Raw genomic sequence first — 25,618 nt, 5'->3', positions numbered from 1 at the left:
CTTGAGTCACCTGTTCAGGTTACATAATCAATGGGTATGAAAATAAACATTTTTAGATATTCCTTAAGAAAGAAAGAGTAAGTAAAAAACTAATTGTCTTTTCTAGATACATTGAAATGTCAGACATCATCGTTTCCTGCAATCGGTGTACTTCTACATTATAAAAAGAAATACAGTAACGTCTCAAGCCTTTTGGAACAATATGAAAGTTATTCCTCAGCTACCAGCACTAAAAAATCTCTCAAAAGTGGAAGATTGGTCGTTAACATGTATAGTACCTTTGGAAAATATTATATGAAAGATTGGTTCAGCTAAAAGTGGTGCAAGCCATGTAGGTGGTTTTGTTTGATCAAGATATAGCCTAGTCGAGATTGCAAATCATCTTCCTCTAGGACTTTCCGAAGCAGGCATAATAGTATTGATATGATATAGTAACTGGGTAAAGAATATCAATAAACATTCCACACCTGCAAATGCATGTTTAGTAATTAAAATATTTAACACTTTTAAGACAATTGACGATTATGCACTGTCACACTTCTTAGGTTGTGTAAGGAATAATTGCATTTAATTTATATTTAGACCTGTTTTACGAATGCTTTGGTTTTCACAATACACCTTTATTTGTCAATATCATACAGCTATTCACTGAAACATATATGTTTTTGTAAGTCAGAATATTCAATACTAAAAACAGAATTACTGTATACACAAATCAGGTCAAACGTTAAAATACATGTTTTATAGTAACCAAAACAAAATGCATTTTTCTCAATGTAATTCTTTTAGGCTCTATGGCAAGAAATATTTTATTGATCAATATGAAGCAACTGTTTCAAGAAGAATTGTCTGTAGCTTCATTTAAATGGTTTCAACTAACAGCTGTAGGAATGTTATTATTATTTATTGCCTTCTCTGCACAAATGTAAACAAAATAAATGTTGAATATTTAAGGTTTTCAGAATTTTTCACCGAAACAAATATTATACTTGGTACTTTCCTGTTAAAGGGAACATTCATTATTATCGATGATTTTTTCGATATATCGATATTTTTTATTACCGATCCATTACATATTGACAACTGATCTTGTTTAGGCCAAAACAGTCTTATTATATGGATTAAGAAATGAAATTGTTCTAAGCTAACCTAACATAACCAACCAAACTTGCTGTACTATTTAAAAATTGCTTTTGATAACAGAAAAGGCAAGTTAAAACATGGAATGTTACACAGCAAGTTTGGTTAGTTATGTTAGGTTATTTTTTTAGAACAGTTTTATTTCATTATTGTTTGTTGATACTGAACAATATTTATCGTAGTTGTCAGCTGATATGTTTCAATTTGTTAATATCGATATATCGAGAAAAAAATCATCGATAATAATGAATGTTCCCTTTAACAGGAAAGTACCTTATACTTAAACATAATATATAAGGTACCTAATAGAAACTCTCCTGGTTATTTTGGTGGTGGAACCACACTGATCGGTAAAAGAATCACAGAGAAATTGGTGAACATACATAGAAAAAAAAACATCGCCACAAACAAATTGAGAACCTCCTCCTTTTGTTGGTAGTGGGGAAGTCGGTTAAAAATGTTTAAGGTATTGCGCCCGAAGTCCGTGATGCTACTGACTGAGCCACCGACTCATCTCAATGTAATGTTTGTTTTTGGTGCTCTATAACACTATTATATAATATGGATCTAACAGTATAATATAAGGTAGTTAATTATACTATGTACGGTTTCAATATCGATCAATTAAAATTATGACCGATGTTCTGTGCATTCAATGGAAAATTAAATTGCTGAATCATTCTTGTCTGCCCACGCAGCACACGACGTCCCCAGGATATCCCATGAGAGTCCCACATATCCTATCCAAATCCTAAAATTAGTAGGATATCCTAGAGATATCCCGCAATAACCCGGGACATTGGATGTCCCACGGACATCCTGGATTTCCCAGGAGATTACGGGATATCTCAGGGCTATCCACGATATCCTACAGGATTTCGTGAGGACATCCAATGGATATCCTATGTTTTTATAAGATGTTTAGATACATTAATGATCTGATAACGTTGCCATTTTACAGTGTTTTTTTTAATGTAATTCAATCCAATTATTTCTTTAACACATGCATTTAATCGTTATTCATGGAAATTATGTTAAATTATTAATTAACACTTATATAATATATACTTATATATATTTGTTATTTGTTATATTTATTTATATTGTTTGTTATATTTATTTATACTATCTAATAAGGAACTTCCATGTGTGCCTGATAGCTTTCTAGAAATTCTTCTTTGTGGTATGTCAATAGTTTATTAATTAGCCACAGTGTTGTTGTTGTTGTTGTTGTTGCATCGTTTGTTATTACTACTATTTATTTGCTTGTTATGTTATGTATTTGTTAGCACTCAGTATCCATTATTTTTTTTTTTAGTATGTAAATAGTACCTAGCCATCTTTCTTGTATTGAAATGTATAATGGTTTTGCCGTTGGAATGAAATAAAATAAAATAAAATAAAATAAAATATCTTTTGGACTACATCATGATTGTTGTTATGAGCTTCTATAAGCTCTGAAATGAAAAAAATCCGTACGTGAGATATGAATATAAACGTTATTACATATTATTTATAAATATAATTGCTACAAAATTACGTAGCTTTAGTGGCAAAGAAGTCATATTAATATTATCTTTTAAATGAAATTAAAGTTTTCCCTTAAGGGAGAAAAAAGTCTTTAAATTATTTGACCCTCCTTTATTTCCTTGCTAATATTGTAACAAATATTCATAATTAAAAATGTGTAAATAATGTTAAGGTACAGGCACATTTTTTTGTGTTAGGCTAATATTATGAATGGACCATTGTAAAAAAATTATCCCTTGTTTTCAGTACTTCGTTAAATATATGATTCTTTTAAACCTATATTTAAGTGAGATAATAAGATATATTTATTTGTAAAACAGGCGATGCAGCGTTGAAACATGGGTGTCTTATGTTACACCAGAGTCAACATCTTGGTGGGCAGCACCTAGACAACGATGATGAGGTCAACACAACAGTGATACAATGGTTATCCAGTCAGGCGGCAGAATTCTTTGAGAAATGAAAGCAAAAGCTCGCGGGACGATATGATAAATATTGATGGAAACTATGTTAAAAAAAGTAGATTAAGATACTGGCTTTCAAATAACAATATGATTATTACAATATACTGGTTTTTGTTTTATTTTAAAACGTTACTTACTTTAAAAATATGCCTCGTAAACTGGCAAATGAGAATTCACTTAGTCTGTGGGATGGTGTGACAGGCATATTTTTTATTACATCATTGTATTTTATCTCAACTAAGGAGCGAGTAACAAAATAGCTAGTGCTTCTGAGGCCATGAGTGGCAACCGGCCTAGTAGTTTGTGTACTCGCCACTGACAAGTGTAGCGCTAGCAGTTTGCTTTCTCACCGCTTGTTAGTTATCCATTGTAGTTTAAATATTAATTGTTATTTTAAAGTATGTAAAATTTATAGAAACAAAACTGGCTTTACCTAGAAAGATAAAGATAAGCTATACATTTAAAATGACACATACCTTTTTTCAAAATAAACCGTGGTATTTAAGAAACCTTTATATCAGTGTTGACTCTTGCAGTGAATTTTGATAACTAAAAACGAGTAAAAACAAGACTACCTCACTTGGTGCTCACCTCTTAGAGCAATAAGCAAAGCAAAAACTTTGGAGGTGATGGTGTATGCTGCGATTTTAGCAGCACTGCAGAAAAGGAAAAAGAAGAAGAGAAGGGGGTTGTGGAATAAAGAGCGGCTTACAGAACAACACCAACCGATGTCAATTTATTGGAATAATTGAGATTGTATCCCAAAGATTGGAAAAATTATTTAAGAATGGATGAACCTACTTACCTGGAACCCCTGAGTTTGGTAACGCCCTACATATCAAAACAAGACACTGTATGAAAGATTGTTAAATCCTTATGAAAGGCCAAACTCTGCTTCAGAGATACAACACTTAACACTCCTTGAGTGATTTCCATGAGTACTAATGTCACGAGATGACAGGGGTACTGTTGTACCAGGCCACACTCTGCTTCGGAGATACAACACTTAACACTCCTTGAGTGATTTCCATACTATTGTCACGAGATGACAGGGGTACTGTTGTACCAGGCCACACTCTGCTTTATTAGTATTGTTTCTTCCTAAACTAGATTTTCAAATAACTTTAAGAATTAAAATAAATAAATAACAAAACCCCTTGCATTGATATATAAGTAGGATCCACAAAAGTCCAGGAACGGCATTTTGTTATTTGAATCAATTAAGATATTGCAAAGAAGCTTTGCACCTAGTAGTATTGGTAGAAAGCTCCTGTTTATTAGGGACAGTCCACTAGGAGTTAGGAAATCTTAAACAAGAGCATAGGTCGAATAGTACATTGTCACACTCTCTAGTGGTATAATATAGTGACACAAATCCAACTTCAAAAGGTCATCCTAGCCAAAGTGGCGGTGGTTTGAAATCAAAAACGTTAACTTGTTAAATTAAAGCTAAATAGTTGTCATACTTGTAATTTTCAACTTTTGGCTAAGATGAAGCTTTTGGTTATGTTTTGTGGCGCTGTATTTTCCCCAATAGAGAGATAACTTTGATTTGATGGAAACTCTACCTATGCTCTCGTTCAAGATTTCCTTCTCCTCGGCTCCTTTTGAATCATCCCTAAGACCAAGAGCAAAATTATATCTGCTTAAAAACAGAATTTAGGTATCCTACTTAAGAGAATTGTCAACTTTAGATCATCGGGTAACAGTGACATTGACAGCTTCGTTGAATGAGCTAAACTAGAGACTGACGTTTCGAATGCGTTTAACAGCCATCCATCTTTCACCTATTGTTCAACTGAAGTTCAGGTTGAATAGTAGTTTATGGCGAAGATGGATAGCTATCACGCATCGGAAACTTCAGCCTCTAGTTTAGCTCGTTTAACGACGCTGTCAATGTCACTGTTACCCGATGACCTAGAGTTGACAATCTACTGTGACCGTGGAAGCATATCATCTACTTATGTGTAAAGCATAGGTTTTAAAGTTCATTATTGTGAAGGGTAACTATTTTAACACATGGTAAGTCTTTAGACTGTACTATATTTTGGGAGGTTTGGGAACTCCTCCTGTTTTCAAGTAATCTTAGGGTCTAATCTACATTTACCTAGTTACCATATCCATCCTAACCTCCCTTATCCCCCCAAACATAGATCACACTTTATATAATACGTAACCTTATTATAATCGACAACAATATACAAAAACACAATGAAACTAAAAACAAATACAACTCATTGCATTATCTGCCATGATTTAAAAAGCCCCCTTACCGGATGTTATGTGGATCAACGTTCACAAATGAACAATAAAGTACTTTTGAGGTTCAGGAAAAACAATGGTATTCATAACAAATTGAACTTTAATTTGCAAATACAAGTTATCTTCTCTTGTAAAATACAAAATTACTTTAGAATAATTGCATTATTTTTGTTCTTAACAGCTTTGCAGACTCTTAAATTCTATTCCATACAAACAGCTGTCCTTAAAACTAGAAATGGCAAGTATGGGTTGAAAGAACCAACTCTAAACTCAATAACAAGAACCAGGTCCAAACAAATATGAGAAATAAAGTTAATTAACAATTAGCTGCGAGAAAAGTCTTGGAAAGTACAAAATAGATTTAAAAGGCATGCACTTTTTTGTTCCCAACAGCTTTGCAAACTCTTAAATTCTACTCCATCCAAATAAATACCCTTGAAACTACAAATGTCAAGGACAGGTTAAGACCAGATGCAATAACAAGAACCAGCTCAAAACTTTGAAACTATCAAATATCAGTTATAAAATCAACTAACAATTAGTTGAGTTAAAATTAACCAACAAATTAATTAAAAGTGAAAAAATAACATACAAAGTTCATCTCTAACAATTCACTAGGTAGGAACGACTAGATACCACTCGACCTTGTCAGATTATCAGTTCCCACAAACAATCACAACTTTCACAACACTGGAATCAACTTGAATGGACTTCTCCGAAGTTGCTGTGTCCAGTTTCTTTGGCGTGACCTGTACAAACAAGATGTATAGATAAGTAGTTAATACTCGATAGACACTTTCATATAACTGGAGATTACAACTTTGCTTTAGAAACCATGTTCTTGTCTGGTCGGTTTGAGCGTTGGAACAGGCCTAACAAGTACAATGTTCGTTTTAGGTTGTGGACTATTCCAATTTGGCGCCAGAGGGATGGACGAGATTGGATTTTTAGTTTGAGACGAGAGGGGATTTTTCATAAAATTTCTAGATGGGATTTCCCTTCTCATACATAACGGGAAGAAATGTACGTTTGTCATTTTAACCTGATTTTGTAACATTTTTTTACACCTAGACTGATTTATGACAGATGACAGGTTAACATAAAAAATAATAATATGCAAGAATATTTCAAATTTTTTATCAAGAATTACAAAAAAAACATCATTATAAAAAACAAATATTAATTAGGCCTACCTTATTAAAAATAACTCTTCTGCATAGGGACATGGTGATATCAGTTAAGGATATAGTTCAACTTTGAAAAATACAAAATTTATCAGTCTAAAACATCAGTATTACTAGTTAGTATCAAGAAACAATTTTCCAGTGTATAGTCAATGGTCTTATGTTTTATTTAGAATGATTATGGAGTGACTTGGTTTGGCTATGTTTACATTAGTAAAACAAGTCTCACACTGCTTACACTTAATAAAACTTCTCATCATTTGTGATGCCAAAACAAAAACATTTAAACCAATTAAAGCAATATTTACATGTAAAGAATTAATTAAATAAGAACGCCTTCGCAAAGGAAACGCAACAACAACGCGCTCCTGTATTGCCGGTATTGACTTAACTTTCTGCTTTAATCTCGTCCCGAAAAAATCTCAATCAAAATAAAATCTCATCTGGTAGAACAAGATTTAAAATTTCCCGAAAATGTCTCGGAATTTCAAAACCAGTCCATCCCTACAGATTATGAAACGGACTACTTGGCGGAGGAAATCTAGTACATCCCACAACATTATGAAGTGAAAAAGCCTTAAAATCTAGAATAGTATTGTAGTGAGTCAACAATTGCTTGTGCTTGAGTCAATGTTGTGTGTGTGGGGGAGGGGGGGGGGGCGAAAGTTGTATGAATGGTTTCCTGTATCTTTTGACAATATTATTAGATGCTTTCTTAACTTTATTTTTTCTTTGGTTATTTTTAAGGTTTAAGTTATCTGCTCTCTAATTAGACCTTTTTTCTTTTTTCCTTTCTCTGTACATTTAGCAAGTAGATTATTACCGGTTGTTATTAAGTTCTAAGATAATGCCATGTGGACATAAGGACTCATGAAACTTGTTCCTAACGCACAGGCTTGGTTAGGACTATGAATTTTTTTGGAAATGGTATTATTTTATTATTATTTTTTTTTTTTTTACAATGATTTTGATTGATTAACCAAAAAGATAGGTCATAAAAAATGGTTCCCTTTATTTAAGTTAATCGGGGGTTTACTTTAGGTTCGCCCATTAACCAAACTAGGCCAAAAGCACATAAAGTGCTCTCCCATAAAACAATTTAAAATACCAACCATTGAGCTATAACCACTTTATCAATTATTAATTATCAATTATCAATCATTAAGATTTAAAAAGTAATCAAGCTATTGCATGTCGTAACACTTAAGCCCAGTGGCGGATCTAGAACAGTCACAAGGGGGGGGGGGCGAACCAGGAGGTCTGGGGGGTTCATGGGTATCCCCCTGAAAGATTTGCGTAAACTAAGTCTCCAAAGTGACAGTTTTATACCATTTCTTTGTCCAAAGTTAGTGTGACAAATTATTTTACGCAATTTTTATACAGTACTGTATTATATGCAGTAAAAAATATATGTATATGTATGCTCGAGGGGGGGGGGCGGTCGCCCCCTTCTGGATCCGCCACTGCTTAAGCCATTACATAAATAATAGAAAGAGTATTTTTAGAAAGACATAACTTACCAAGAGCTTCCTTCTGGCCAATCAGGAATACTTTACAATCCAGGCATTGCAGAGTGAATCGGTTCACATCTGTAAACTGATGACTTTTCTTTGCCTCCATCGCCAAGACCTCAGCTTCCCGCAGAACTTTGTCATCCGCTGTCGGGAACATGGTCTGTATTTTGTTGTCACCCTGAGTCCATAAAAAACAAGTCTGAGATCAGTTTTAGTACATAGAAAAAATATACCGGAAAGTTTTTAAGGTTCTCAGTAGGGCCCTCCAATTTGTGTATAGTTCAAGATGTTGCCCGTTAATGCCAATGGTATTTCAAAAACTGGTCTTGTTTTGTTAATATACTATCTAATGTCAACTTGAAGTAAAAGAGTGCTCAACATCATTGAGGATCGAACCAGCAATCATAGGATTTGAAGGCCAACAAGTCAGTTCATTTTGTTCACTTAGCATAGGACTGTAGAAACACTGATATGATTTTCCAACTTCAACTCATTTATATATTGACTAACTCTATCAAATACCTCGTCAAAATTAAAAAATTACTTTACTTAATTTATTTACTGCAGCAATATTTCAGTTTACAGTACAGTCCCGATTGACCGAGGTTGTTGGGACCGACAGTACCTCAGTTACAGTGAATCTCGGATAACACAGAGAGGTGTCTTAGATTTTGAGGTTAGGGGTTAGGGTACCACATTAGGAAATCAAAGACTTAAAGCCAACACTCTATAGGATTAAATAATATCACAATACAGTAAGGTGAACCCCTACAGTTTTTAAAGCATAAAATTAATTTGTGTTTGAGTTTGGCTTGAACTATACTTGACACAATCGTGTCAATATTAAAAAATTGTAATGACAAACACTGACAAAATGCAATACGAGCCGGCAAGGCTGCAATGCCCAAGCAGAAATGCTACTGCTTTTGTTGACATTCTGCAGGCGACTCAGTTTACCAATGGTTAGCGGCCAAACGTACAATTTTAATTTTTTAAGTTATCGTAGAAATGTAGATCATTTGTATGGTAAAATAATACCTATAATTATTATTTAAATTTAAATAATCTTAAAATAAATTACAAATTACTTGCTATTTTTACTTTACTTTCAAGAGAAACATTCATAACAACGTAATTATTGTTTTCCAACTAGAAATAAAAAATTATAATCACACTCTAATATTTAGGCCTGAAACAACTTTTTTATTTATAAAAATATTTTATTGGAATACATTTCCAACTGTCCCTATTTATAGGCTATCAAACTATGTAAGTTATAGGACAACAATTCAGGGTTCATACCTAATAAAAATAAAACATTTTTGAGTGTACAAAGTAGCCCCCAGGGTCGGTACTTTGTAACAGTCATTAAATTTCCAAACAGCTCTATGATGGTTAGGCTAGGGGCTACTTTAAAACATGCATTTGATAACATGAAAAGGTATGTAAAGTTTTTATTTTTTATTTAATCTGTGCAATGTGTTAATTGTTTTTTCTTAAAGAATAGGAGTTTACCTTTATTTTAAGATATAAAAGCATGGGACATATGATTTTTTAACAGTTTTTTTAAAGTTTGTACACAGTAGCCCTGACGTAAAATGTAGCCCCGTTTGACGGTACACTAACACAACACACAATATTTGTTCCATTTTTCAAACAAGATGGTTTGTAGGCGAGGTCATTAATCCAGTTAGATAAGTATGTTGAAATAAGGAAAACGTACAATTTGTCACCACACACAAACAGCCACATTAAAATAAAAATATAAAAATAACAGACTTCAGTTCTCTATTTCGGACGTTTCGCCGCACCTATATCAACATGAGGCATTTTCAAGGTTACCCTGTGATCACCTAACCACGACTGACAACCCCACTGTGGAAGAGGGTGGGGATGCTTTGTTATCCTAAACAGCTGATACTGTACCAACTTTCTTTACATTTTTCCATGCATCCTTAAATATTTATCTCTATTAACGGGTTGTAATATCAATGGATGGCATGACAAATATGATAAGAAGACATATAATGTGATTCTGTACCGTGGTTATTGTTAGGGTTATTAAACAACGCGCAATGATGTGGATATGGAACATTTTATTGTCTATTATAGTTACTACACAACAGCACACACATGAAGTAACGAGGACATTACATAACCTCACAACCGACTCCGGACATAGGAAGAATAATACATTCATTCTTAGAAGAAGAAGAAGTCATATAGGCCTAAGTTACATAGACACTTGATAGCCTAAAGATTGGAGCATGTACTATATGACAAGAATATAAATTTATTCTCTCTAACAGTTATGTGGGTCAAACATCTAGACGGGCTCTTATATGTGTTCATTACACATGAAAAATGTTTACAAACGGGTAACCTTGCGTTCTAACATATCTAAACACGTTCGTTTATGATACCGGGCATTGTATAAAGTGGGAAGAAAATTGTATTTCATACAAGGAACCTAACTGAGAAAAGGGGCCCGTCAGTCAATGTTAGGCGCTCACAGCGTTTATACGCCACGGGTTAATATAGGTCCAGTGCTACCTACTTGTATTTTAGTATTTTTCTAAGTGTGTGTTTGTGTATCAAATGAAGGTTAGTAATGCCCAAAAATATTTATTTAACACAATATTCATTAAAGTAAGTTGGAGAAAAGAGAAAAGCATTATTCCAACAATGAATATGTATTACACTATGCCATCACTTCAAGGGAATTTTCAATCCTACTGACTCAACACCATCAATAATGGACAATGTTTAGAGACAAACAATATGTTTTATGGCCATAGCCACTTCTTATGACGTGTACCTAAAAATTTCGATGAACATCTTATCCAAGATACGATATTTGTTATTTACAAACTAACAATTTTTGTAAATAATTAAGGAAGGGTCCAATTTAACTACAATCGGAGAAAAATATCAATTACAGTACCTATATCTAAAGAGTTTGTGGGTTGAAAAAAAATAAGTGTAGACTACCTCCGTAGTTAAATACATTGCATGGTGTATGAGACAATCTTTCCTATTTCATTGGTTTAAAAAAGGTCATCTGTACTTGAATACGTGAATCCTATATCAGTGACCGACAAAGTCGGAATGGATTGTGTTAGTAACTAGATTAAACTAAACTAAGAAACAAACTAAAATAACGGTGGGCTGCTAAAAGTGGTGTGTCGCCACGCTCATTTTACAAGTTTAATCACAATTTACAGTTGTTGTATGTAATGTACAAAATATGATCATTCCTTACCTCAAACGGTTCAAGATAGAGAGGGTCGTAATGGATGCCGTCAAATATTAGAAACACTCGGTGGTCGTACAGTTGGTCTTCCCCAAATCGGTTGATTATTGCGTTGACTGTGTCAACAACAGCGATCTCGATACCGTAGAACTTGGACAGGATTGCCAATTCTATTGCACCTGTTAAACGAAAACACATTTTATCCTATACAGGGTAGAAAAGCTAAAGAGTGACAATTTAAAAGGACAGTTAACTTCTTATGGGTCACTCCCCTTTATATTTTAAGATGTTTTTGGGATGGTTTTGAATTTTCAAAAATATTTCATTTTCTAATATGATTGACAACTTTAATATTTTTTATGGAACACTATTACACAGTACAGTATTTTTTGATTATTTTTAGAAAGTAAATGCAATTTAAAAACGTTTTTATTCTTCACATTTTTGCCTAAAGGTACTTGTTTAGGAGTCCCATCGTGATACATCTAAGAAAAAATTACTTGCAGTGTACATTCTGCATCACGTAGCTCCTCAACGATTAAGTTTAGAGAGGAAATGCAAGGAGTAAATAAGTTTTGAAATTGTATGTACTTTCTAAAAAGATCATAAAAAACATAAGAAAATATTGATGTCATTGATTAAAAAATTTCCGCCATTTTTCAAAATGGAAGCAAACTTGAAAATTGGAAAACTGTGTATTTTAATTTTATAGTCTTTTTAGAATGTAGTATTTAAGCATATAGGCTAAGTATACTAACTACTGATTTAGACATATAATCATACTCATACCAATACTCAAACTTATTTAAATATTTGAAATATGACAAACTAGGCCTAAAACACTCATTTAAATCAGTTGTAACCCTCACTAAAATCAAATAAAAGCTCTGAGAAACTCGATATCCAGTATTGTGTTTACCAGTCCTCGGTTTAGCTGGGTACTTCTAAGAAGCCAATATCAAAATTAAATATTAAAAACAGCGTCTAACTTCCATTGCCTAAATCGTTGGGGTTTTAGTAGGGAGAGTCCTGCAGACCTAGACCCTTACAGTGCATAATGCATTTCCCTATGAAAAAAATATATCAAAATGTTATTCTTACAGCTCACAGATACGTAGCTGCAAGCACAAGTCTTGGTGTTTAAAGCCTTCTCACAATTAATCTGTTTGTTCACATTTTACTACTCAGTTAGAGCTAGTAGTTAGCTCTGAATATTTCCAGTGTAGTTAGTAATGGTACTTGGTAGTTAACCCAAAGTAGATGTTTCATTTGGATAAAAAGTTCAGCAGAAAATTACCAACTGTTTTCAAACAGAATGGCCTTCGAGGTAATTAATAAAGCTAATCTAATGAGAGTAATTTTGTTTATATTATCTTAAACAATAATATTTATTTTCATTGCTTAGATACTTAAACCTATAGGCATTCCTCAATGAGACTAAACACTGGCTTACTTTTGATTATATACATTCATTAATCACGTAAGATTATTTTGTTTGAATAATCGTTTTTCTAACAGGTTGGTTTATCCGCCCAATTGTTACCCTGGTGAGGGCTCAGTCCCGTGGTGACCGGATATGAGGGGTTCTACTGTGTTCCCAATCTTGCTAAGTGTTAGTATTTACGACTTTTTAACATAGAGAGCTTTGGTGGAATGAATCGAGAAAAACAAGGGTTGAGCCGGAATAAACAGTTTGCCTACAAATTTTAGCAGCAGCATTGAAATCTAAACTTGCAATATTACTGTCATGGTTATGATACAGACTATGATAACAACTTGCTGATTAAACTTAATAAACACATAGCCTTGCAGTGTCTAGACACTGTACTGTAGCTGTGTACGCTACAAGGTAGGCTTGAATTAAACATAATGGAAGTAACTTAGGCCTATATAATATCCTAAGCTACTTGGCTCTAAAGTGCAAACTTGCCAAGTCTTACTTTGTTTTCTGTTTCGAGGTAAGTTTAACAAGACAAATTTACCCTAGGTTTTAACTAGGCCTACCTACATTTGTAATTTTTTTTTTTTTTGTTCTGAGTTAGTTTAATAGGATACTAGCAATACAAGTTGTAATAATCATAAATAAGGCAGGAAATTTGTTTAGTTTCAGGACTCTTTTTAACCTAAACATATGATTTGTAATTATTTGGTTTACTTTGAGTTTTTTCCCCTTTAGAGGACGTTTACGGGAAATGCTTATTTTATCCTAAAATTCACAGTTGAAAATTACAGAAAGGTCTGATATCGCTAAAGTTTTTCTACAACTTTTTGGGGAGCTAACTTATTTTGCATAGTTTAGGCTATTTCAAGCACTTTTTTCCCCTCTTTGGAACATTAAAGAATGCTGAAATACACCCGAAACATCCAGTTTGTAAATCTTCTACAGCCACATAGTGCCAACCTGAATGACAGATTTAAGAGTGGGTCTTTAAAAAAGATTTAAAAAAAAATTTTGAATTTATTTATATTTGGAACGAGTTTGCAAACCAGCATAATCAGACTACGGGAATATGATTATATGGGTAAAAATGTGTTTCCTCAATTTTAACTCTCAAAACGAGTAGTAATTTGCAATTTCCTAGACTTTAAAAAAAACTAATAATTTAGTATCTTGATGGGTTGTTATGCGCTTAATGGATCGGATATAACTAGACTAAAAAAACGAAAACGAAAACTAAAGTAGGCCTATTATATTGAATTATAGCAGCCTGAACACTATGCATCATTTAAATAGGCTACTAAAGAATTGGTGTAAATACCTGCATTTATGTGTGATCAAATGTGTTGCTAAATTGCAACCGGTTTTCACTCATATAGAAGCTTTGGTTTTTAACCTTAAATGTTCATTTTTATGTTCGTGTACGAGTTCAATGTAGGCCTATTTATTTATTATGAATTGACAACCTTCTAATGAAACGAGAAGACATCTGTACTGGCCCGACGATGACTCCTATGTGAGTTGAAAACGGTTGTAATTTAGCAACACATTTGATTGCATAAATGCAGATATTTAGACCAATTCCTTAGTAAAACTAAAGATTCCCATGTTATTCTTATGGAGATTCGGTTGAACTGTTGTAGTATGCTTGTTTTGGATTGTTTTTACCAACACATACATAGGCCTACACACATACATCTCATACATCAGAACAACTAGGTTATAAAAACTCACCTCCCCATGACTCTGAACGCTTGATCCACGAGCAGTAGTCATTGCTCGGACGCCCTAATATAGCTTCGTTGTATGTATCTGTGTCAGTAGATACAGCCTCAGCAATGATCTCTCGCATGTGACTACCGCAGTTAGTGTCAATTTTCCCTGGAAGGAGACCATTAGGCCTATCAGTTAGCGAAAACATGAAATAATAAAATTAATGCCATCGAGGTCACAGGCAAAAAGTAAAGAATTCAATCTGGGATTCAGTCTCTAGAACCTATACAACCTAGGCCTAAAAAATCTTTAAGTAGGCTAACACACAATGTAAAGAAGTATGTAAAGATAATGTATTAGCCAGAACAATCGGCTTTTGTCAATAACCTAGGATTTGATTTTGTATAAAAATGTAAGTTTAAACTGCAGACTGCCTTGAAGAAAATATAGGCTATAAAACTGCAAAATTCCATATAGTCTACTAACTTAGTACCCAAATATCACCGTTTTCAAGTGTGTTTAGCGAATTTTCTATTAAGGGAATAAGCTATTACCGAAGTTCTCATCTATTAAATTGAATAATTTATCTAACTTATTTATTCATAAAGCGGTTATAACCAATAAAGTGAAAATAACTTAATTTGTAATATGGCACATGTAAGCTACATTAGCCTAGCCCTAGAAGATACGAGGCACACATTTGCAGTGAATTAAGATGGTTTTAAGTTAACACGTTCACTGCGGCCCACCAATGAGCGTTGAGCGAACCCACTTAGCTTTCAAATATGGTATTTTAATTTGACGAATAGTAGGCTAACCTAAATGACGTGTGGTGATGTGCTGTATTACAATGATAGTAATCGTAGTATTCTAAATCACTCACAGATAGCAGCACTAAACTTAGTTGTCTAGAACTAACCGGTCCCATTGTAATTGCCAATTGGAGGGAGAAAGGCGGAACAAGTTGATTTCTAGGTTTGCCAGAGGAAGATTTTGCGGGAAAATTTACTAGCCTACTAACCTACACCACAATAAAGCACCTAATTAATCCTTGCTAAACGAGAAATAAAAATAGGCCTATCTGTTCTTCCCGGTGTGCTGTTGCGCAGAAATTGAATGGAATGTAGGCAATGCTGGTACTCATCGGTGAGTGGCTTGCAGCGAACGTGTTAATAGGCCTAGGCCTAAGTTAATACCTAGGGGCTTGGGCCTATCTTATTTTCTATCTGCAACAATTTAGTTAAGTTTAGGCCTACAGTAGTTTGTGTTTCCCTGGGCCATTGAAGTTTTTTAACGTTTTTAGAAAGGAAACGGCCTTGCTAGATAAGTTGGTATATAAGCGACAAATGGCATCTGGGGCCAGAATAACTTACTTGCTTGGAATCGAACCAGCGACCTTAGGATTTTAGTGAACAATAAGTTATAACACTCTCAGCAAACCAGGCAATTGTTTGACATTATTACGACTCAACGTACTTACCTGATAGCACAAATCCTATACTAGTGAAAAGGCAAGAGTTGTCCGCAGGCACAACTTTCTTGAGCAGAATTCCGGGACTATTCATCTGGCTTTCAGAAATATGACGCCTAGCTTCACTGTCATCCCAAGTTTTTTTCTCTTCTTTCTCCATTGGACGTGAAGTCGGTTTTTCTTCTACAATAAGAATATCACCAGAGTTTATGCCGATACTTTCAACAGTTTTTGCTTCATCACTCAAATCCACTTGTTTGGGTGGAAAGCCAGAAAGCACATGAAGGCTTTTGGTGGGGATGTTTGCAACTCTTGAAAGTTCTTCTTTCAAAAATGTTATGCTCGATGAAGAGCTAATACTTTTTAAAACTTCTTGGCCTTGTTTAGTTTTAACTTTCAAAAGTAGACTAGCCATATTGAAGCAAGTCTATCCAAACTTTAGGTAGGCCTAGCTCAAAAGTAGTACAGTAATGTCTAAATAATTTAACAGTCACTATCACAAGTTAAAAGAGAGTAAAAGAAATACTACACATACAATAATCAAAAACTTAACCTAGGATTTAACTAAACAAACTAAACAGAATTTGTAATTTGTTGTTGTTGGTTCAGTTTAGTTTAGTCTATAACTGAAAAAAAGCAAAAAAAAAGATAAACCAAATAAACCAATACAGTACCAAGCACAAACCCACGCTACGCTGGCTACGCTACACCACGCGCAACGCTGCTAGTCACTCACTCAGACTCAGTCAGAGTCAGACTCGTTCACTCATTCTACTACCACAACTACAACTACTAGGAATGGGCACACGGGAGGGACTAAGGCTAAAGGTGTAGTGACGTCATATCCCTAGTGGGTAATTTGTACTCTTGAGGCAACAGGATTACCGTAACGAAACGAAGTGTTTTCAGCGGCGTTCGTGGCATAGTTTGTAGCGGTTTGATTTGGTATTCAGGAGGTCCCGGGTTCGAATCCCGCTGGTAGCACTAACTTTTTGTCAACAAATTTTTCATATCAGCAAGTTTGGTTGGTTAAGTTAGGTTATGACAGTTTAATTTTATAATATTAAATTTTAAAATTAATTTTATAATTTATTAAAAATTATAAGTAATCATTAATACGATTTTTGTCTTATACAGTTTTTATATTATCAGCAAGTCTGGTTGGTTAGGTTATGTTGTGACAGTTTTATTTTAAAAATTAAAAATTTAGTTTATAATTTTAAAACAATATTTTATAGTTAAAAAGTTAATTTCATAACTAAAAATAAAAAAAATTAAATTTTTTCAACTTAGCGGTTCTAGCGGCGAACGCTGACACTACAAGATATGTTAGCCTTAGTCCCTCCCGTGTGCCCCACCGACAACTACTACCTTTATACTTTTACTTCTCTACTAAACGACTACACCTTTGAGTACATATATCGATATATGTATATACTCAATGACTAAACTAACAAATAACGCTCAAAAACTTGTTTCTTTAATCTAATACTCTATCAAAATCACAGACTATAGCTTGATAGAATACTTAATCATTGATATAGATTATAATAACTGGAGTCACTACTCTCTGGGGCCCATTTCATAATAAGCTACCTACAAGTTACAACTTGTAACTTGTAATTTCCATTTAGGTTTGCATTGGGTGATCAGCTGATTTTTTAATAATATTAGTTTGTACTTTATTATGAAATTGGCCCTGGTTGAACATTAGAAAAAAACATGCCACTGATTTTGCTTGTTTTTTATCGTTGTTTCGTGTTGTTATGTTGGCCATATGATCGGCTGGTGGGGTGCTGTCAAATTCGATTCATTCTGACTTAACCACGCTATATGCTTGGGGTTATCCGTCATTTGACGGACTTCAACTTATTTAAGTTTTTTAAAGTTAAAACCTGTGTATCTATTTAAAGTTATTTTTAAACATTATTCATTGTTTTTTATACTAAATTCCAACTTATTTTCCTATTTTCAAGCTATGATTAATGATGAAAATAGTCAAGTTTCCTGGTTTGGAGATATTGGTATAGGCTTGGGTTTAGACCATTGGGATGAATGTTTTAGCCCTATGGCATTTGATTGAAGAACTAGGTAATGCCATAATGTTAGTTTTTTTTGCTAAATAAATAAACAATAATAGTAACGTAAATAAATAAACTTATTATGGAATCTTAATATTGTTGACATCTTTTTAATTGCCATCATAGATAAAACATACACTGGTTAGTCTATGTTGCCATCAACAAAAAAACAGGATGACGCCATCTTGCCTCTAGTAATTTGACAAGTCCCACCAACCTATCACCCGGCCAACCTAACAACACAAAACTCAAAATAAAAACCAGCAAAAACAGTGGCAAAAAGGTTTTTTAAACACAGAGTGTTGACTCACACACAACACAAAAGAAAGTTAAATTTACAAAAAACTGTTTTTGGAAAATGGTGTTTTTTATAAAAAAAAAACTTTTGTAACATAATTGTTTCCACTCTTCAAGAGTAATGTTATTAATAATTTAGGCAAATATTGAATTCCTTGTTTGGATAACAATTAATAAAGCACTTACTGTACACAATTATTTTCTATTTGTAGAGTGTTGATCGAACATTACTATTGCTATATATTTTCAACACCTTTATAATGTACTTAAGATTGTAAATATTGTTTTTGCAAATGTTTAGTTACCACTTCAAATTGTATAATGTCATAAATAAATACATTGAATTGAAAGCATTTGGAATTTGCTTACTATGTAGATTTTCTGCAAGGAGGGTATTTAAGATTGTCATTAGTTCTTCCCCGTAGTTTCTAGATTGCAAACCAGTGTGAGCTCTGTGTGATTTGTGCTTTGTACAGTTATTGGTAAAATTAATAAAACTTCTATCACTAAATTCCTAGATGTATAGGTAGAAATATACAGGAGAACACAATTTTTCTTTATAAAAATAAAATTGACATTACATTACAGAGTAAACTATATAAAATGCACCTCCCAAAACAGTAAAAACTCCCACAGCTGGGCCACAAAACTTGAGCAACTTTTTCCAAATTGTCCCGCCTTTTTTAGTTGATAGCTTGAAACTCTTGACTGTTGTCGTACCAATTGTTTTGTTAGTAGTGTTCAATGGTCGGATGGTAGTGGTGTTTCCTATTGCGCTAATGTTAGCGGTTGTATTCTGTGTGTTTATTTCTGTTGTTGGTAAGACTGTAGTATCAGAAGTATTTTTGACTTGTGGTAAAATATTGGATTCTGCTCCTTCTATGTCCACAATTGGTGAAGATCCTTGGCGATTCTTTATTTTACCGCTGTTTATTACTTCTTGTACAGCCTCATTTCCTTCTTTGCAAGGAGGATCATTAGCCTGTCTTCCTTGAGTATGTCTCGAATGATTGGTCAATCTTGAAGAATCTCTAGTAAGCATTTTTCCATTAGGTTCCGAAGAAACACTTCTTGGGCTTGCAAGTTGAAAATGATATTTTTTTGTCTCTTCGGCAATCATATTTTTAACTTTGTTTTTCCACTCCGCTTCTTTATTTATAAGATCATTTGCCAGATTGCTATTTCCATCTGAAACCATTTTTTTCTTTACTTCTTCAGTAACTATGGATTGAATTGTGTTTTTTAGTTGATCCTTTATATTTTTAAATTCTTCCATACGATTTTGTATCAAAGTATTAGTTTTTGTATCGATTTGATCTTTTATATTCTTTTTAAATTCTTCAGATACTATTTTTTCAATTAGTTTTTCCATTTTAGCCTCTTCAGTTTTGGAATCATTTGCCAGACTTTCATCTGGTTTTAAACTTGTTGGTTTATTTGGTTTTTGACTTTTTGCACTTTCTTCATCACCACTTCTGTTCAAATTGGATAGCTGACCCTGTGTTGGCGCAAAGGTCGGTTTGGTTGTAGTATGATTACTAGTTTCTTTTTCTTCCTTGTTTATGGGCATTGTCGTTGAATTCTCCTGGTTTGGCTTTTCTGCTCTCGAACCTATATCAGCATCTCTCTTTTCTTTTGTATTGTATGTTGTAACCAAAGCAATCGGTGGTCCTTCACTATAGGAATCTGCGACAGTAAAATTTGAGTCTTCTTCAGATGGCACTTCAAACAATTGTTGGGATCCATGAAAAGCAAACACCATAATCACAAATACTAAATCCAATCTCCCCATCATTATCTAAAACAAAGAAAATAGAGCACTTTAGTAAAATGACGCAATTGGTTATTTTATAACCGATTTTCAAAGTTTAAGCAAATTATTAAACACTACTTAAAAATCTCCTCTAAACTGTTCTTGAGCTGGTTGTGTTGAAACTTAAATTAACTCCAGCATAATTATAGTTTGCTTAAGGCTTTAAATTTCTGCTTTTTGCTTTGAATGAACATCAAGCAATTGTTATCAAATTTGCAGTTTGTGTTTCACATACATATAAGTACATAGAGTGTATGAATATAAACCAAAGTAAATATTTGGTTTTGGCTTGGTTTACATGGCTCTTAGTGTACACCAAACAGCTGATTGGATATCAATACAGTTAATAAATTATTTTATTTTTATTTTCAAACTCATTTAGTACTTTTATACTGTAATTAAACAAGTCTTACGGTCAAATAGTCACACAGCCTGTGTGATTTACTATTTGACTGAAGGGGTGTCTAGTTTACAAAAATCATTAAACTGGAACAGAAGGTGAAGTCTTTAGGAATGGTTGAATCTAACGTAAGATTAAGAATCTAAGACGAATTTGGAATTTGGGGTGAATTTGGATTTTTGTGTGTGGTGTTTAACAATGCATTATAAGACAAATTTTGATGGATGATAAATGAAATTAATAGCTCCTACTAAAAGGCACTTTGATGATATTTGTAAGGAAAAATAACCCTTCTGTCGTAACTGGGTTGAAATACATGCATCCTATTAAATATATTTATTATAATATTGTTGGTATTTTACCTCAGATATTTACTTTGGCGATTAGACTCAACACTAGATTACTTTTTACTGATACATATTTTTTTTAAAAATCTGAAATATGTCTCATCATATCAAACTAAAATGTCTAACTGAAGAGTCAAAAATTGAAAATAATATATTTTTTACCACAGGGTGTTTTTATTTGTGCAATTTAAAAGAATAAATTAATGTCACCTTAAATTTTGGTAACAATATTCTGTTTTAACCACTTTTTCACCCTTTGATAGCGTTGATCTACCTACCAAAAATTAGCATGTTTCTTATAATTTTCCGATTTTTCTCTGCCATAGGATACATTTTTTGCCAGATAAAGTACTGATACATACTCGCATATTAGTGCATACATACTCGCATCTTTGTCATAACATTTTTTGTTTTAATCCCTTCAGAAATTCAAAATGGCAGATTTATGAAAATACCTGTTAACGAACGGTGAGTCCTATCACAAACAATAGACAATTAATTGGTCTATAGTCTGTGGTCGTATCTAAAAATGGACATCACTGTCCTCTGTAATTTTTTTAAACAAAAAATAACTTGTATTACATTACTATGGTAATGCATTTATTTCTACAATAGTGTTATACCATTTGTGTAAGACATTATTTCGGGCATAGTAGGAAGCAAAGTCTGGAAATGAAATTTTAAAAAAAACTTTCCGACAGCTGAGGCATAATTCAAATTACGATAAACTGATTGTTCCTTAATTCACCGAAATCGACATCAATTTAGAATAACTTAAGTTTTGAAAAGATGCCACAAAGAAGATGTCCCAGTTAGCCTTTTGAAAGTGTAAGAAAGGTACGCGAATAAGAGTGTGTGTATGAAGTAGAGATACGTTTGATAAATGCATTATATCCTACAGAGTTAATGTTAACTGGTCTCCACAAAAAGTTGATATCTTTGCCGACAAACAATTTTCTGCTGGGACATTTCAAGTCACAAGTCTACGCTGACAGCCCACAGACTCCACAGAATCGGAAGTCAGCATCTGTCGTGTCATTGCCGGAATACACCCTCAGCTGTAGGGAAATGTGTTTAAAAATCACATTCAGACTTTGCATGAGCATGTTATGCTGTTGATATGCCCAAAATATTGTTTAAACACAAATGATATAACACTGTTGAATTGACATATTGTAGTTCTGCAAGATATTTTCCTACCACTCCATGGAAATTATCACATTGCCCCATCTGTAAACAGTACACCAAATAATTCATTTCCCCTCTAGAGCGGGAATGCATCATTCCCGCTCGCTTAATCAGCTGATATCACAGTTGGTGTTTCTATACCAACCACAGCCACAGACCCGGTACTTTAACAACTGGTAAGCAAATAACTTAATCCAAAAAAAGCAAACATAACCTAAATGAAATTTTATATACAACTAAAAAGTTTATCCGTTTGTTATGATAAGTAAATTATGGTGGTAGGAAAAATCTTATGGGTATTATGTGCTCAAATAGCCATTACCGCTCTCAAAATGTATAGACACACTCAGCTAAAGCTTTGTGCGGTCATCTAGTTCTTGAACGGCAATGACGTACTTTGCGCTCTTAATACATAGATACCGAACCTATTAATAGCTAAGGTATCTAAGTATCAACTAGCTAATTCTATCGTTTTTCTTTTCATAATTGCACCACTAAAAACATTCTGTATGGTTATTTATTTGATTTTTTGTCAACTATTTATTTCAAATTTCAAATTATATTATATTAGATTTGATTAGGGTTAAGAAAATTTTTTTGTGAAAATGTAATTGATGAACTTAAGTGTATTGTTTGACTTAAAAACCCTGACTTAGACATTGTTGAAAGAAAACCGCAAATAAAAAAATGGCAATGGTCACTAAAATAAAAAATAATCCACCCATAATGTAAACCATTATTTTATTTTCCAATGCACTGTTCTAATACAAAGTGCATTGTTCAGACAACTTACACTCATCTATGCTACAATTGACATTTCATTTGCAGTTTTTCATACTCCAAACAAATCAATAACCTAATAAACATTTCTTTAATTGGTGACCCCTTGGGTTTGGAAGGTTCATAAAGCTTTTTAACTTTGACACTTTTAGATTCTAGCTGTTCTTCTTTTGTGTGGATTTTTGATTGTTCAGTTCTGTTTCTAATTGTCAGCTTTTCTGTCGCATTTGTCAGTTTCTTGGTGGTCACTTCAATGGCAAGAAGTTTGATAGTTGTATTGTCAGTAGCTTGAGTTTTGTCGAAGGTAAACTCTCCATAAAGTGATTCATTGTGCTGTGGTGGAATCGTAATTCTGTGGGTAGTCAAAAGATCTGGAGGATTTTCGAGCTCCTCAAGTGGGATATCGCCTCTTTGAGAGTTAAGTTGGTTGAGAATCATCATAACGATTGTTGCTTTTAAAAGGGTTTTTGCAGACATGATTTTTAATTGTGATACGCCTGAAATTAAACCGACAGTTAATGCTCTTTCTAATAAGAGTTCAAGCTTATTTATTCACATTAAACTTGTTGACTCAGTGAAAAAATCCTATTTCAGCTGATTACTGTGAAACAATAAAAATAGTACTTTATTTACATTACTTGTCTGTTTCAATAGAGAGTGAAGTATACAATTTGAACATCAATTAAGAATGTGTCTTCTCAAACTAAAGTTTTCTTCTTTTAATTTCACTTTGAATGATGACCATTATTGTAACCATAATTTAAACAAACTTTACCACCGAACACACATATTTCCTCCCAGTATAGCTTGTCTTAACACCCTTATAGATAGTTAAGCGGTGGGAGTAGCTATATTTTTAGTAACTGATATTTTACGGGGATAATCACAAAAATTGCAATAACATTTGCAACATGTATTTATAGCATTTTTCGTACCATCAAAAGTATATTCTAAATGTTAATCAAAACCGTACAAGCCATTTTTGTAAAAATTCAATTTTTTGTTATTTTACGGAAAAACAACAATTAAAAAGTGCCTGGAGATACCAGGTAGTAAACCTACTGAATTACCAAATTACGTCAAAATTAGACTAGCTCTAGACTAGAATTACTTGCTCTGTACATATTCACAACAGTGTCTCCACACGAACAAAACCAAAATCCCGCTTATTATTACTATGTTTCACTGGGAGGAAACACATTTTTTGATATTCAAAGAATCCCTGAACCATCAGATTAACTTATACATTGTACTTACTTAACAAGACGTGTACTAGGCAAGGTAGTCTTGTTCGAGCCACCCAAAAAAGCATTGGATACTCTCTGTGGTTTCTTTGTTAAATGCCACGCTTTAAATCGTTTAAGTGCGTTTAAGTGTTAAATTATTAGAAAAATTAAACAACAGTGGGTTGTGGATTGAGTGTGTAGATTTCAGAGACACCTAGCAGTGACTAAGCAAACAGTCTCGGGATTCTTAGACTGTGTGGGATTAAAACGGGAAATTTGGCTCTTAGCATTGACCTTTTATACGCATTCTAGATTGAATCCACAGCGTTTCAGTTAGATATAAAGAGCTATTGAGACATGATACATCTTAAAGATCACTCGAGATGGAACGGGAAAATTCATGCGGGAAAGCACGGAAATTTCCTGACGCGGTAAGCGGGATTTTTCTATGGTTGAGTGGAGAGTGGAGACTCTAATGGTGGCAAGCATTCATATTTACTCGGTTATTATCTTGAAAATAGGATTTTTATAATGTGGGATTAAAATTAGATGCGAAATGAAACGGGATTTTTGGCAGGCAGTGGGACCATCAGGCTCATGGTCTAAAAATACAGTTTTAGGAGTTATAATACCGTGTATGGAAACACAGTTCCACACACACACACTCAGACATAACTTCAAAACCTCTTTTTGGGTTGCAAAAGGTTTAAAACGGATATTTCCACTGAAAACTGACTTAAACAAGTTTAATTAAAACAATTGGGTCTACTAATTCCGTCAACTAATGTATAGGGAGAGAAAGTAAAAAAATGAATGCATAATGTGATGAAAACAGTTTGAAATATTTTAGTATTTCATTTATCTATATTCATCAACTTATACTTTGTCTATTTACTGTGTGTATGTATTTAAACACGTTTTATGCTCAGTTGGTACCAATTATTTTTTTATTTACGATCATTATATAACCACATTTTCTTCACAGGTGATTTTTAATACTTTAATAACTAATCCATACAATACCGCAAAATAGTACTAAAATAATGTACACAAATTTATGAGGCAAGAGTACTACAATTTAAATTTACACATCTTTCATACATTGTTTTATGTAAAATATGTCCTGACATCAAAAAAACTGTTTAAGGATAATTTGAATTTAGAGATAGATTCTGGTAGCTTGCATATCACATAGTATGTAAACCAACTTAAAATTGTAGACAAAGTTGAAAAATGTCCTTCCACATTTAATGACAATAGAACCACCCTCATAATATACATTTAAAAGGGAAGTAGATGTAAAATATTAAAAAAGTCTTACATTTCACGAGCTTAAGAAAACTTACCATAGGCTTTGCACATCCAAGACCAAAGAGTGCTTTAGAATGGCCCTCTCACAATTTATTACATAACTAATGTCACTGTTCATTTATTTGAAAGTGATTTGCTATATCATCAATAGCCTGGATATCGTCTTTCAGCAAATTAAGGCACTCATTAACTAATTCAGCAGTTTT

General features: G+C 33.3%; 2 protein-coding genes across 3 annotated transcripts; both read right to left on the bottom strand.

The window, feature by feature from the left end:
- Positions 1–5,478: 5,478 nt before the first annotated feature.
- LOC128982400 (ubiquitin thioesterase OTU1-like) lies at positions 5,479–16,659 on the bottom strand. The gene is made up of 5 exons (XM_054401358.1): positions 15,979–16,659; positions 14,520–14,666; positions 11,357–11,526; positions 8,101–8,272; positions 5,479–6,145 (listed from the first exon to the last, which is right to left on the bottom strand). Exons 1-5 carry the CDS (start codon positions 16,382–16,384, stop codon positions 6,093–6,095), a joined length of 948 nt encoding a protein of 315 aa, XP_054257333.1. The 5' UTR covers positions 16,385–16,659; the 3' UTR covers positions 5,479–6,092.
- Positions 16,660–18,882: 2,223 nt separating this feature from the next.
- Positions 18,883–25,618, bottom strand: LOC128982402 (uncharacterized). Of its 2 annotated transcripts, XM_054401360.1 has the most exons (3): positions 25,448–25,618; positions 22,889–23,372; positions 18,883–20,145 (listed from the first exon to the last, which is right to left on the bottom strand). In XM_054401360.1, exons 2-3 carry the CDS (start codon positions 22,892–22,894, stop codon positions 18,925–18,927), a joined length of 1,227 nt encoding a protein of 408 aa, XP_054257335.1. In that variant the 5' UTR covers positions 22,895–23,372; positions 25,448–25,618; the 3' UTR covers positions 18,883–18,924. The 2 variants fall into 2 exon arrangements, with proteins under 2 accessions (XP_054257335.1, XP_054257336.1); XM_054401361.1 differs by lacking the exon at positions 22,889–23,372 and having other exon boundaries at positions 25,448–25,616.

Source organism: Macrosteles quadrilineatus, unplaced genomic scaffold, assembly GCF_028750875.1.
Source record: "Macrosteles quadrilineatus isolate MER2022 unplaced genomic scaffold, UCM_ALF_1.0 Scaffold_249__1_contigs__length_141745, whole genome shotgun sequence".
NCBI classification, from domain to species: domain Eukaryota; kingdom Metazoa; phylum Arthropoda; class Insecta; order Hemiptera; family Cicadellidae; genus Macrosteles; species Macrosteles quadrilineatus.
Note: the sequence above shows the minus strand (reverse complement) of the source record. Positions and strands in the feature narration are given on the sequence as shown.

Coding starts and splice junctions, on each gene's coding strand:
- LOC128982400 (XM_054401358.1), bottom strand. CDS start 16,384: ATGGCTAGTCTACTTTTGAAAGTTAAAACTAAACAAGGCCAAGAAGTT. Junction 14,667..15,978: donor TATAGGATTTGTGCTATCAG/GTAAGTACGTTG, acceptor GTCTCCTTCCAG/GGAAAATTGACACTAACTGC. Junction 11,527..14,519: donor GCGTTCAGAGTCATGGGGAG/GTGAGTTTTTAT, acceptor TTCGTTTAACAG/GTGCAATAGAATTGGCAATC.